The 15,240-nt window shown below is 40.3% G+C and overlaps 2 protein-coding genes across 2 annotated transcripts; both read left to right on the top strand.

Annotated features, from left to right (window-relative positions):
- The first annotated feature begins 131 nt into the window (after positions 1 to 131).
- Positions 132 to 9,260, top strand: pabpc4 (poly(A) binding protein, cytoplasmic 4 (inducible form)). Its single transcript, XM_067614688.1, has 15 exons — positions 132 to 711; positions 3,305 to 3,498; positions 4,366 to 4,481; positions 5,472 to 5,611; positions 5,706 to 5,800; positions 5,891 to 6,028; positions 6,138 to 6,233; positions 6,354 to 6,623; positions 7,482 to 7,572; positions 7,729 to 7,824; positions 7,988 to 8,118; positions 8,221 to 8,311; positions 8,409 to 8,539; positions 8,633 to 8,757; positions 8,861 to 9,260. The coding sequence occupies exons 1-14, from the start codon at positions 519 to 521 to the stop codon at positions 8,732 to 8,734; spliced, it is 1,884 nt and encodes a 627-aa protein (XP_067470789.1). The 5' UTR covers positions 132 to 518; the 3' UTR covers positions 8,735 to 8,757; positions 8,861 to 9,260.
- Positions 9,261 to 10,240: 980 nt separating this feature from the next.
- Positions 10,241 to 14,881, top strand: ppie (peptidylprolyl isomerase E (cyclophilin E)). The gene is made up of 10 exons (XM_067614690.1): positions 10,241 to 10,340; positions 11,943 to 12,041; positions 12,137 to 12,180; positions 12,818 to 12,844; positions 12,993 to 13,074; positions 13,163 to 13,266; positions 13,375 to 13,498; positions 13,670 to 13,855; positions 13,968 to 14,110; positions 14,653 to 14,881. Exons 1-10 carry the CDS (start codon positions 10,310 to 10,312, stop codon positions 14,719 to 14,721), a joined length of 909 nt encoding a protein of 302 aa, XP_067470791.1. The 5' UTR covers positions 10,241 to 10,309; the 3' UTR covers positions 14,722 to 14,881.
- The last annotated feature ends 359 nt before the right edge of the window (positions 14,882 to 15,240 follow it).

Raw genomic sequence — 15,240 nt, 5'->3', positions numbered from 1 at the left:
GGGACAGCAGTGTGTGCGCTCTCCCTTTTACACCGTACACTCGCTGTGTGGTTTTTTTCTATCCTAAGTTTGACCCTGGCCACTATTTCCTCCGCACCGCACTCTCTATAAAGTGCCCATGCTTTCCTCACGCAGTCTCTTTCCCGGCCACAAAACGACCGTGAGTGTCTAACTCACTGTTCTTGAAAAACTCTAATAAAAATACATAAAAAAATCTAAAAATTCATAAAATCAAAATAAAAACAAGTACCTTATACTTAAAGAAATACAAACGATTAAAAAAAAAAAGCAAAATCGTAATTTAAAAAAATAACAGAAACAGGAGGCCCTGGGGCTTCAAAGGAAGAAATACTTCAGAAGACATCGATTATATATCGTCAATTTTCAGGTCTAAGCTGGAAAACTATCATCTGTCTGTAGCTGAGAATTGACGCGCAGCTCGGACCCGGAATATCGGCATTATTTTCTGGCTTTTTTGAGGGAAGCTCTGCTTTATTTTCTTTTGTGAAGTCCGAGTTATGAACACAGCGACTGGGAGTTATCCGATGGCTTCTCTCTACGTCGGCGACCTGCACCCCGATATCACGGAGGCTATGCTGTATGAGAAATTCAGCCCAGCCGGACCGGTGCTCTCCATTCGGGTATGCCGAGACATGATCACCCGGCGATCCCTGGGATACGCTTATGTCAACTTCTCACAGCCTGCTGATGGTAAGAAACGACACATCTGAAGACACATTATGCAGTTTGAGCACGATATTTGCAGACGTCGGTGCATGCGGCTTTTAGAGACCGTGCATCCTTCAGATATTGACATTGTCATACATGCTTTCAATGTCAACCCTAAAACTGCCTATTGGGTGATTCCTGCCTACATAATGAAATGCAGATTCAGAAACACTGCCGGTGCTGACACCGGAATTTGTTTAATGAAATGTTTTTGCACTCAAATAGGACAGTCATGGCAGTTCTTCACACTAGTTTGAACAGTCATTTGACCCACATAAGCATGTCCCAGTTTTTTTATACTCCTGGTAATATATTTGACTACTATAGTTAAAGCTCTCACCACATGCACAGTTGACTCATGTTTAACAGTTAAATGAAAATTCATCAGTTGATTTTATGCTTATTAATTACAACATTATATTTAGGAATATAAAGTGTTTTTGCAAAGTCTTTTCTGTTCAACCCAAAATGACCCATTTCTGCTCCTATTTAAAGGGCCACTGAGTGAAATTAATTCCCATTGCCCTCTGCTGCTGTATTTTTACTGAAAGCAAGAAAAGGGACAAGCACAGCTGAACAATAACCCCTACAGTGCCCGCTTGATGTGCCAGCCATGTGTATATTGTCTGGTGTAATATCAAGGACTTGATCTGGTTTCTATTTGGATTTAATCCCAGCTTTATTTCTGAAGGGATTGGAAATTAGTTGAATTATGTAACTGTACTATCATGAGAAGATTATTTTTAAAGGTTTTTTAAGGTTATTGTTAATCTGTTAGGATGCCTAAATGTGCTTATCTATTTAAATATATGATAAATGTATCAGAAGTGTTTTTAAGTGTATTTGGTTAACGCTTTTCCATTCACAGTCAATGGTATGGAAGCATTGAGCAATAGTAGCAGGTGTTGTGGTTGTTTACATTGTGTGGACTTTTTCGCCTCCTGTATCAACCTTAAACACCTGTCACAATGTATCTGTGCCTGAGTCGGTTACCAAAAGCTGGAGTAATGATAGGGTACAACTGGCTCACTTCCAGTAATTTGGTATCGTTCGCTTGAGTAAACGTAAGAGGAGCCACAAGTGAGAAGACACCATTTGTTGTTGGAGGTGTAGATGCGGGGGGGATGGCAGCTGTTATTGGGTATTTAAATGGAGTCCGGGCACGTGCCTGTGGGGCAATAGCTTGACAAAATATAACTAATATAGCTTTTTGCAATATATACCTGAAGATCTGCGACATGAAAGGGCAAGAGGATTTCATGGAAAGCAAAGCTGTAGTCGAGGTTGACTGCAAAGTCCGTTGGATTTCTGCGTGTCACAGCTGTATGTGTAAACACTCACGAGAGCTGGTGTTGCTCATCTGAGCATTCTTGTTGAATGTGTCTCTTCCCCATCAATGGTAGAGAATGCTCTACACACACACCATGCCAGCACATACCTCCCAGGACCCCTCTCTAAATATAGAACATCTTTCTGAGCAGCCCAAAATTTGCCTGCTCCGTAATAACTTTGTATTAGAAATGGTTAACAGGAGAGACGAGTATTATGATAAAGTTCAAATCCATTGTTGTTTACATTTTATTACGCTGACTGTATCACAGAAGCATGTACCACTCTAAATCACACCAGTTACTATGTGAATAAATGCCATGTATTACAACAATAATTTAGCCTTTTTATAGCCAAGAGTCCCTCTGTGAACCCTCTGGAAGTCCACATGTTTGACAGTGATCATACCTTCTCTGAGCACACGGGTTGTGAAGTACAATTGCAAGCCAAACTGCTGATGCCAGCAGACGCAAGGCAGCTCTGTTTTGTTTACCAGACACTTTTAGCTGGACAGCCTGGCCTGTGTGTGTGTGTGTGTTAATGTGGAGTGACTGAACAAAAGGATGTTTGGCATGTGTGCCCACATAAGAGCCTATCCTATGTAAGAGTTAAAGCAACAGAAAGATAGTGTAAATCCAACCGTAAACTGGGCTGAAAGACCACCGAATGATTTGAGCGCATGAAAAAATGAAGTTTTAATCTTAACACCACAGTTTCAGCCCGTTTCTGTTAACAGAGGGCCTACTGCACTGCTACTGCAGCAGGCCTCGGTGGGACATGGCCCAGTAGCATGTGGTGTGTCAGAGAAGAGGGCCATGTGTTCCCTGCTTGCCCAATGCAGCTGCCCCCCACACTTGTCCCAGCTGCTCATAGAAAGCTCATCAGCCACATGGTCTGCTGCAATGTCTTACCCATGTTACACGTGCCTTGGTAATGGCCTGGCAGCAGGGATTCTTCATGGTGGCACACACCGCACAGGAGGACAAAATGTTTTGATACACTCCACTGTAACCTTGTGTTATTTCAGTGGACTGCTGTGTTTGTGGTTATAACAAAAGCACCATGGTACTGGCAGAACAGAAATCTGGTGTGAGAGTGCTACAGTACAGCACGTGTGATTCATGACATACTGAAGCATGATATGTTGCATACATTTAGGGACTGAAATGTTTTCAAGCTTATGGTTCCATGTAAACAACCAGCCGTGACCTTTCCCTCCACCTTTCTGCCCCTCCTCCCCCACCAGCTGAGAGAGCCCTGGACACCATGAACTTTGACGTGGTGAAAGGGAAGCCAATCAGAATCATGTGGTCCCAAAGAGATCCTTCCCTCAGGAAGTCTGGAGTGGGCAACGTGTTCATCAAGAACCTCGACAAGTCCATAGACAACAAAGCCTTGTACGACACCTTCTCTGCCTTTGGCAACATCCTCTCCTGCAAGGTAGAGTTGTCATAAATGAAGTGACTGAGAGACAACTGTACTGTTGCGCTTATTAACCATATATATATTTCCACTGTTAGTAAAACTGCTTGTAAATTTCACATGAATCACATTTTAGTCAGATGAATTTTTTAAATATTCTTGTGTACTTTCTCACATAAATCATACACTATCTCTTCTCCTAGTTCCAACGAAGAAAATAGCCATATTGTATCTTGCTTTTCCAAATGTAACTTGCTAGGCTATATATTGTGGGAGTTGCAGATGCACATGCTGTCAAAAGAAGAAGGAATTTATCCTCAGAACATCTGCTTAAGTTTGACAATTTTGGAAATTGTGTTTATCTACTTTCTTGCCAAGAGAAAAATGAGAAGATCAGTACCACTCAAGTATGAAGCTTTGGCCAGCAGGAGGCGGGAAAACAGCTAACCAGGCTCTGTCTGGAGAGAACAAAATACACCTGCCAGAACCTCTTAAGCTCACTTATTAAAGTTTTTAAAGTCACCAAGAAATAGTCCAGCACATAAACCCCAGTTAAACCACAAAATGTTGCTTTCACACTTGAGATTTGGAGATACAGTATAATGTGATATGTAGTGAAGTAGTGTAACTTTAGAGGTGCTAATAGGGTACGTCTCCTTTGGACAGAGCCAGGCTAGCTGTTTCCCTGTTTTCCAGTCTTTATGCTAAGCTAAGCTAAGCTAACAGGTTACTGGCTATAGTTTCATATTTAGCAGTTCAAGAAAGCACAGAATCGTTTTTGTCAAAATGTCAAACTATGGCTTTAAAGCTAAGGAACCTTAATCTAAAGCCGAGCATGATGCCTTTAGGTATGCATATTTACACATATGTCTTCCTCTGCTCCAGGTGGTGTGTGATGAAAATGGCTCCAAGGGCTATGCATTTGTCCACTTTGAGACCCAGGATGCTGCTGACCGTGCCATTGAGAAGATGAACGGCATGCTTCTGAATGACCGCAAGGTGTGAGTGTCCTATCATCTAGGTGCTGGGGACAAAGGGGTGTTCATTGTTGTTTGTGTTTTTGAAAGACTTTAGAAGAATTTAGCTTGAACTTTACAATGACTGATAGTTTTTGAAAGTTATCATGACTTTAAAAATCCAGATGTAAACAGAACAGTACTTATTGAACTTATTTTGATCATGGTAATAGCTTATGTGTATTAAACTGCGATCAATTTTGTGTCCAATTTGTAACTTTTCTGTTCTACACTTGTGATGAGTGAACTGACGTTTTGTGTCTTTTTTCAGTTGTTGAGTTTGTGTGTGAATAATATGACTAATAAGCTCATCTCTCACTATTGCCAGTATGAAGATAACCTCTAAACTGAAAGATGATAAACTACTAAACTTTTACTTACTCTTATCTTTCCTACCAGACGCATTTTCTGTTGCCTCATTTATCCACTCGCTGGTCACTCGTCTTAGAGTGTTTGTGTGTGTGTGTGTATGACCACGCTTGTGTGTTTTAGTGATGGATCGAATGCAGGAATGCAATACTGGATGGCAGAAGGAGAGAGGTCGTCATAGCAAGGTATATAAGATCATTTGGTCCTCCTCAGCTTTCCTTTGTACTGTGAGACTCTGTTCCTCCATCCCTCTCCATCCACCTCCTCATCAAGTTTTGGACCAAGAATTATGATGGTTGTCACTGTGTTGTCAAGCATGCCAGCGTATCTGCCTGCCTCTGGTGATATTAACAGCAGTTGAATGGTTTTTCATTGTTTACCCAGGAATGATGATTCACATGATGAAACGTAGCTGTGACTTTGTGTCGTGAATGTTGTCCCTGTTTTTGTAAAAGAATGTACTTAACCTGCTCAGGTCTTCCTCTTTCATTGCGGAACTTCGGTTTGGAAAAAGGAAGTCAAAAGAGATGGATCCTGGTTTGTTTTCCCAACTCAGTCAGAACTGTTTTACAAGAGTGTGTATCGTTGCTCTTCCTCCATCTTCAGGTTTGTGGGTCGTTTCAAATCTCGCAAGGAACGGGAGGCTGAACTTGGTGCCAAAGCCAAGGAGTTTACCAATGTCTACATCAAGAACTTTGGGGACGATATGGATGATGACCGGCTGAAGGAACTTTTTGACAAATATGGTAAGCTGACTAGATAAATATTTATTGCTCTAATCCCTAATGTAGTCTAGTTCTGCTGTATATTTTGCATATGGCTGACCTTTAACCTCTGCAGGCAAAACACTCAGCGTGAAGGTGATGACAGACCCCGCTGGCAAATCCAGAGGCTTCGGATTCGTTAGTTATGAGAAACACGAGGATGCTAACAAGGTACTTTGGCCTCATAGAAATGTGTCAGGTGTGTCTTTATCATTCAGAAATTCCCTCTGATAATAATGGTTTTTATGACTTAATCTGTAGGCTGTAGAGGACATGAATGGCACCGAACTCAACGGCAAGACTGTGTTTGTAGGCCGAGCTCAGAAAAAAATGGAGCGACAGGCAGAGCTGAAGAGGAAATTTGAGCTGCTGAAACAGGAAAGGATCAGTCGTTATCAGGTCTGTAGAAACTAAGTCTGTAATTCATATTCAATCTTATCATATGATTCAGTTACAGTATGACAAATAAGCTGCTAGATATATCATGACTGTTTGTCTTTGATTTCAGGGTGTTAATCTTTACATTAAGAACCTTGATGACACCATAGACGATGAAAAACTGCGTAAGGAGTTCTCTCCATTCGGTTCCATTACAAGTGCCAAGGTGAGAGAGATCAGACTCATGGTACAATGTATTATCACTTGATAAAAGTCATTGCATTCTAAATATAGCAGCAACGTTGTTTGTTTGAAGTTAACCAGACACGAACTGTCTATATTTTAGGTGATGCTGGAGGAGGGTCGCTCCAAAGGCTTTGGATTCGTGTGCTTTTCCTCCCCAGAGGAGGCCACCAAGGCTGTGACTGAGATGAACGGACGTATCGTTGGCTCCAAACCCCTCTACGTGGCTCTTGCCCAGCGCAAAGAGGAGCGCAAAGCCCACCTTACCAACCAGTACATGCAGCGTATTGCTGGCATGAGGGCCATGCCGGCTAACGCCATCATTAATCAGTTCCAGCCCACCAGTGGCTACTTCATGCCAGCTGTGCCACAGGTGCGAGAATCAGAGTCTGAGTTGATAGTGCATGTTAAAGTAGCAATGATTCAATATTTTTAGATTAAAATTTGATCACATGACTATGTGTAATGTGTATAGAAATGTACCCACACACGATTATCAGATTCTGCAGTTCCCATCAGGTTTATGGTTCGTCAGCATCTTTCAGCTCATTGTTTTCGTTTTCAGGCCCACAACTTTTTTTGGTTCACGCTCATCGGTGTTGTTTCCAGACACAACAGGCAATTGTTTTCAGCAAAAAGAAAAACAAAACAAAACACTGTACACTACCTGCCCAGACTGACAAAGTTACCGAATAGCCAGCAACTAGACATATTTCCTACAAGAGTTATCATAGACCAGAAAAAAAGCTAAAAGGAGAGTGAATATTGGACATACACTCACCAGGTGGACACAAACACGACTCCAAATAAATGTTAATGTTGCTTGGTGTCTGCTGGATGCATATATAAGCAAAAGTTTGCTAACAGGTTTGCCATATCAACTCAAATGCTGAAAATAAGTGTTGTGTTTACAGCTTGTTTCTGCTGCCCCCAAGTGGCCAAAAATCTGTTAACGCAGATTTAAAATAACATTAAGATTTATGTTAAGATAGAATCATTTTATATTTAAATTAAGAATGCCAAGAAAGCTATAATGATTTTGAAACTTCTTCCCTCTAAGTGACATTTTTACACTGCCTTTCAGTCACGTGCATTTCCATTTTATTTAATTCAGTAAAAGTGCCACAGATTATTGCTTTTTTTTTTTTTAAGGGTAATCAGTTTAGTGGTTTCAGTAGGGTATGATTTTAATACCATAAAATTATACATTTCACTTTCTTGTGTCGACCAGGCCCAGAATAGGACTACATACTATGCACCAAATCAGCTGGCCCAAATGCGACCCAACCCTCGGTGGCAGCAACAAGGTGGTAGAGGTCAAGGTGAGCACATGGCACCAAAGGACAGTGCATCTATCTTGCATATATAGTGCATCTATAATTACTTAACGTTATAAATATACTGTGATGGACCACATGTTAAACAGTTGTGTTTTGTACCTATCTCATTGTTTTTCTCATTGTGTCTGTCACTCCCAGGTGGTTTCCAAGGGATACCCAGCTCGCTGCGTCAGCCAGGCCCACGTGCCAGCCTGAGACACATGACTCCTAGTGGCAGTGCACAGGGACCAAGAGGTGTGTTCACATATAACAACTGACCAAAATGACCAACTCATTGACTTTGACTTCTGCATTTTTGTGTCATTACATTTAGAGATATGTTTTCATAGTTGAGTGTTCAAATGTGTTTGGCAAGACACTGTGTAAATTTGATTCCTTTCTTCCTCCTGTCTGCTAGCTACTGGCCAGACCATGGGTCCTCGTCCCTCAATGGGAGTCCCTGGCCCTCGCGCCATGCCTCCTTACAAATATGCCACCGGTGTGCGTAACCCCAACCCCCAGGTGGTGCAACCTATTGCCTTACAGCAGGTACGACCAAAAGACCAATTACAATGTCTTGTTTTGCTGACATATCTAGCCTCCAACCTGTAAATAATCTTCCTTACTACGTCTTTAATTTGTACCTTCCAGGCTCAGCCAGCTGTGCACGTTCAGGGCCAGGAGCCTCTCACAGCCTCCATGCTGGCTGCTGCACCACCTCAGGAGCAGAAGCAGATGCTAGGTAAGAATCCCATATCTGAATGAATGGACTGTAATGCTTTTCAGGTTTTATTTGTTTGATTTATTCTCCTTCACTTCATTGTTTTATTTCCAAACAGGGGAACGTCTGTTTCCACTGATTCAGGGCATGCATGCCAACCTGGCAGGAAAGATCACCGGCATGCTTCTGGAGATTGACAACTCTGAATTGCTGCATATGCTGGAGTCTCATGAATCTCTGCGCTCAAAGGTACTTCACTTCCTCCATCGTTGCCATATTGTCACACCGTAAAGACGTGTCTGTTATCCATAGGTTACACTCCATCATTGTATCATTGTTTAGGTGGAAGAAGCCGTCGCAGTGCTACAGGCCCACCAGGCAAAGAAAGACGCCACCCAGAAAGTGGGCGGCATGGCTACTACTGCTGCTGCTGCCACTTCCTGAAGACTGTGTGCTGTATTAGATTGGTATGATAATACATCATCAGTCAAGTTATTGACCTGGATTTATTGGTTCATACATCATACAAATAGGTTTTGGCACTAATGAAAAGTAATTGTGTTGTTTCAGGGCACAGATAAATGAGCAGAGATGAGGAGAGACACACCACGCTGACTCCAGACAACTGAGTCCTCTGAACAATTATGCAAAAATAAAAACCATGAAAAAAAAAGGAAAATGTAATTTTAAAATATACTTGAATATTTTGAAAAATATTACAGTTCATAATTTTCTAGTTCTGTAATACTTTTAAACTGCATACCAAAAGCAATAATGCTAATGAGTCTTGAATTAAGGCCCTTCACTTTGTGGCGAAGGAGAGAAATCTGTTTTCTAAAAGGAAAATGAGCCTTGTTCTTTTTCTTTGCTTGAAAGTTTTATGTTTGGTTTGAAATGATGGACTCTTCCATCCCATCGTGTTATCATGGGTGTATGGTATTCTCAATAAAGGGATGATTTATCAAGGTTACCGCTCTTGTGTTATTTTGATGGTTTACATGTTGCCTATTTTCTTCTGATCCAAGTGTGTATTTGTGTATCTAATAAACAGTCAGTGGTGTGCACAGACATTTTCAAATGCAGTAGCAAAAACCAAAAAGCATAACTCAGTTTGGTAGACAAGGCCAAAGCAGGTTCAGGGGAAGAGTCGGGGTGCTACAGGGGAAGCACAAGCAATATAATGATGAAGATCAGATGTGCCTTGGGGCTAAATTCATATCATTTATTCCCTCTTTGGCCAGATGATTGTTGACATGTATGATGCACTAAAGACAAAAAAGTCAGGACAGATTTTTCTTCTATCAAATTGTAAATTAGAGATAAATGTCGCTCAGCAATGGCATAGAAACATAGTCACGTGACTTTATTGCCTTGAAATTACAACAGAGGGTCACAGCTACAGAACAATGAGATCTGTGACTTCTGCATGTTTTGATATTAAGCTCTAAAATCATCGGTGATACACAATACATTGCATACAAATTGTGTAAATACACATAATGTCATGTTGCAATAAAAATAAAATTATACACATCAATTTTATGCTCAAACTGTCATTCTTAAGTTGTGCTGCATTAGCCAACATGGGAAATGACAACCAGACGGGATACATGGTCAGTGAAAGGAAAAAAATAATGCAGTTAAAGAGCTTGTGTATAGAAAGTTGCAAATCAGTGGAGCAAGAAAACACAGAACCTGCTGGAAGCAAGTGCAGGTATGAAGAACTTTCCCCGAATTAAAGCAAATTCTTGGAAAGCGTCTGTGCCACATTGAGTTAAAGGTCAGATAAAAAGACATAAAGATAAAGGAGCAGCACTGTTAATTAAGATGATTTATTAAGAGTTTAATTAAGAGTTCAGATTGACTGAAAATGAACTTTAAATGTTGAAATGTGAGTGATGGTGGCTGCTGCAGGATTAGTCCGACAGGGGGCGCTGCAGAGGAGTAAAGCAGAGAGGCGGGCTTTAGTTTCCGCCAACGACGAGCTGCTGCGGTCAAAGTTGAAGGGTTACATCCAACATGGCTGCCAGCAAACGAGTGCTATATGTCGGTAAGTTAATAGTAATTGTTACAAATGTCTATTGTTTCAGCATATCTAGCTAACGCTTTTATAACATGAGTTTATAAAGAAGGAACTTAGACACAACTAAACATGTGTGAAGTGTTCATAACACGAAAAAAACACATGAGATACAGAGACCGGCTCAAAAAATAACAGAGAAACTATTCTATACTTAAGTGATTTTAAAGAACGTCATGTGTACGTCGCATTGCGTCAGGTTGTGTAATTAACTGTTTGGAAATTAAACAAAACAACAAATAACTTTAATACCGTCAGCTGGAGAAGTTAAAGATTCCTTCAAGACATGTATTAAGTCATATAAAAATACTCAGCGTGGAACAATAATGTGTCTGGTGTGGTTTTTTCACAAAAAATATAATTACGACATTAAAATCCTTTAAGCGACATCTCCTCATTCTCTCTCATTAAAAAATCCAGAATCTATGAATCATTTCAGAAGTTGGACACAAGATGTCTCCTTCCTCACTGTAAAGTCCATTCTCAGTGTTTGTGCACTGGAGGCTTCAAGTTTCCACATCACACTTGTGTAAATTGAATATTGGACCAGGATCAGCCTCCAAACTATTTGTGATGTCATCAATCATGCTCATAGGCTCACTCCATAAATGTGATTTTCAGTGAGCACAGAGTAACTTTCCACTTTCAGCAGATTAACGTGCAAACAGCCTTCTAATGTCAAAGTTTGCACACACAGAAGGGTGACAAGTTAAAAGAAAAACCAACATAAAGTGTCTCAGTAAGGTGTTGGGCCACCACGTGCTGCCAAAACAGCTTCAGTGCGCCTTGGCATTGATTCTGCACATCTCTGAACTGCACTAGAGGGATGAACACCATTCTTGCAAAATATATTTCCTCATTTGGTGTTTTGATGATGGTAGTGGAGAGCGCTGCCTAACACGTCGGTCCAAAATCTCCTGTAGATGTTCAGTTGTGTTGAGATCTGGTGACTGTGAAGGTCACAGCATATGATTCACATCATTTTCATACTCATCAAACCATTCAGTGACCCTTCGTGCCCTGTGAATTGGGGCATTGTCATCCTGGAAGAGACCACTCCCATCAGGATAGAAATGTTTCATAGGATAAAGGTGATCACTCACAACAACTTTGTATTAATTTGCAGTAACCCTTCCCTCTAAGGGGACAAGTGGACCCAAACCATACCAGCAAAATGCCCCCCAAAGCATAACAGAGCCACAGGATCCTCTCACTGTAGGGGTCAAGCATTCAGACCTGTACAGTTTTTCCTTTAATTTGTCACCTGTCTGTATATCATTCTGCACAATTAAGCACAAACATCCAATTGAATAAACAGAAGCTGTCATTATTGTTGTTCTGGGCTCTAGGTGGGCAACTTCTGTTGTGATTTTGCGCTATATAAATAAAACTGAGCTGACTTCACTTGATTTTGAGTGGAGGGGGACTTAAAGGAATCTGGGGCTTCATGATTCTTGAACGCAACACGACAACACCTGCTTCAGAGCTCTGAATCAGACAAATATTGTTGATTGTCGGGTTAGTTTTTTAGTGTTCATCAGCTTATTCTCAGCACTGTGTCTTTCTTGACAGGTGGTCTGGCAGAGGAGGTGGACGAGAAGGTGTTACACGCAGCTTTTATCCCGTTCGGAGACATCACAGACATCCAGATACCGTTAGACTATGAAACAGGTAAAGGCAGGAGTTTTGTGTTTCTGTGTAACATGAAACACTGTGGGTAAGATAAACATGAAGCTGTATCATTGTGTCTTGTGTTTAATTTTCAGAAAAGCACAGAGGATTTGCGTTCATTGAGTTTGAGCTGGTAGAGGTATGTCTGCAACAGCATTTTTATTTTATGATGCCTTTGACATGAATGAGATCATATTTAGACTCATAATCAGTTCAACTTAGACATCTGTAGTTGCATTGTTGAAGGGTGAATGCATCTTAGCTGAGCTATGAGTTTAGAGCTGCAACAGTTAGTCGATTAACTGACAGTTAGTCAGTTTAACTGATTAGTCGATCAATAAAAAACTAATCAGCAACTATTTTGATAAATTAAATAATCATTTTTGTCATTTTTGAAGAGAAAATGCCAAGTTGCCATGCCATGTTGCTGGTTTCAACTTTTCAAATGTGATGATTTGAAACTTTTATGTGTCATATATGATGGTTAACTGAATATCTCTGTTTCGGACTGTTGATTGGATGAAAGGAGACATTTAAAGACGTCACTTTGGGCTCCAAGAAGTTCTAATGGCCATTTTTCAATTGAGAGAATAATTTAGCAGATTAATCGATAATGAAAATGATCCTTAGTTACAGCCCTGTATGAGTTTAACTGCATTTTATGACATGCAACAATCAAACTGATTAACAAAGTTAATGTTAACATATTTAATTATGGTATATAGCCTGTCATGATAAATATTTGTGTGCATAATCTACTTTATCTTCATCTGCAGGATGCTGCAGCAGCTATTGATAACATGGTAAGTGGATCACATTGTTGCACACACTTGTCAGTAAAGTTTCATTCCTGTCTCTAAAACCTAATTGCGGCAAGTTTACTCAGAAGATCCAAGAATTTAGTTTCTTGTTTCCGTGTTGATGTTTGTTATTGCTCTGTTTGTTTACCAGAATGAGTCTGAGCTTTTTGGACGGACTATCCGGGTAAACATCGCCAAGCCCATGAGAATCAAAGAAGGTTCCTCTCGACCAGGTGATTGATGAGAGCATGTTAATTGATGGCTTTGCCTGGACTGTGATTTAAACCCTGGGTTCTGATTTTAGCTTTCTCTTTCCCTCAGTGTGGTCGGATGATGACTGGCTGAAGAAGTTCTCAGGGAAGACCACAGAAGAGGGTGAGGAGGAAGCGGCAGCAGGAGAAACGCCCAACACCGCTGCACAAGAAGTGAGATGGCATTCCTTCTAGTGTGTGATGGCATGTCTGATCTCAGATATGAAATCTGACTCTTAACTGTGTTATAATAAGTGACTCGAGTATGATTTGTTTTTGCAGGCTGAGCCCCCGGCTAAAAAGGGGAGAGTTAATCCCCAGGTCTACATGGATATCAAGATCGGCAATAAGCCAGCAGGGAGACTACGCTTCCTTCTCCGGGCTGACATCGTTCCCATGACAGCAGGTCTGTATAATGTTCACCATCACATCTTTGTCTAAAATATGTACTGTCGGTGCACATTAGTAAGTTTGTTTATAAATAACCACAAGTGTCTACTTAAAGCATTCTCCTGTAAAAATGAAAATCAAAGTTGGCAAACAGTGACACTGGCACGTCTTCTTACATTTTGCATAGAGAACTTCCGTTGTTTGTGCACACATGAAAAGGGCTTCGGCTACAAAGGCAGCAGCTTTCACCGCATCATTCCTCAGTTTATGTGCCAAGGAGGTGACTTCACCAACCACAACGGCACCGGCGGCAAATCCATCTACGGCCGGAAGTTCGACGACGAAAACTTTGTCCTGAAACACACCGCTCCAGGTGAGGAGCACTCTAAAGATCTGTTTGTTAAAAGGCACTGTAAGCTTCATGATTTGTGTTTACTAGCGGATCCTGTTTGTAACTGGCCAAACTATGTCTCTGGTTAACACAGGGCAGCTCTCCATGGCCAACTCTGGGCCAAATACTAATGGCTCTCAGTTCTTCCTCACCACTGACAAAACGGACTGGTTGGATGGCAAACATGTGGTGTTTGGAGAGCTGGTGGAGGGGATGGATGTGCTTCGTGCAATGGAGGTAAGGGATAGATGGGCCTACTGAGCTAGAAAAATCATGTTTTAAAAATATGATATATATGATAATCACAGGCTTCACTTTCACAACAAATAAATTCACTCATAATTAGGTTAGTTATGCCTTAACATCACTCACAGCCAAAAAATGCTCTCATTAACATTTTTAAATAATTCCCAATCAATTCTGAATTATATATACATTGCTTTTTGCTTTTCACTTTATCTGTTCCATGTGAATAAAATTGGTGAAAAATTAGTAGAAGAATCTGTTTGTTTACTGATGGGAAGTTAATTCTATTATTAATATTTAGAGACTAAATGAACATATTTAAAGTACTAATTTTGTTTTACTGTAAGTTGCAAAAAATATGATCAAATAAGTGTAATTTCATTTGTTATTTCAAATAATACTTTCAGAAAATTAATCTGGATTATACATATAGTGGAAATGTTATTTTTTCTAACCACACAGAAAGGTTGATGGTGCATCACTCTGGTCACTTTTACACAGATTTTTTTTTTTCCACTGTTTTCTTTCTACAGGCTCAGGGAACAAAAGACGGCAAGCCGAAGCAGAAAGTCATCATCTCAGACTGTGGAGAATATGTATAAACAAAATAAATAAATGCGCCGTTTTTTTGTATGTGTGTATGGAGGCAGTGTATGTCTGAGAGCATGAGTGTGTTCATGGTCTTTTTCACCTTGAAGTCAAATCTTCTGCCATGTAAATATTTCAATAAACACCTTTTTTAATAAAGAGTCTGAAGCTTGATGCCTGTTACTTTGTATAATTTAAATGTCACATTGATGTGCAGATGGTTGCCTTCCCCTTTGTAGTTGCATAGTAAATACATATTTATAAAACATATTCTTACTTTTGGAAAGTTAATTTCATAATGTCTGTGTGAGGTATTATGGACAAAAAAAATCAGAGGTAGTGTTAAACTGCCTCACTGTAGGTTATATAGCTAAAATATGTAGATTTAATGGGTTTCACGTAAATGGTGAACATTCATTTAAGCCTGTTTGACCTCATTTTACTTAATTTCTACAAAGTTGAAAAAATGTAAATAAAACGTTCTCTTCACCTAATTGGTCACACAAGTATTTTGTGGGGGTGTAGCTGCCGCA

Source organism: Thunnus thynnus, chromosome 16, assembly GCF_963924715.1.
Source record: "Thunnus thynnus chromosome 16, fThuThy2.1, whole genome shotgun sequence".
Taxonomy (NCBI): Eukaryota; Metazoa; Chordata; class Actinopteri; order Scombriformes; family Scombridae; genus Thunnus; species Thunnus thynnus.
The sequence above is the reverse complement of the archived record's forward strand: the minus strand, read 5'-3'. Positions and strand labels throughout refer to the sequence as shown.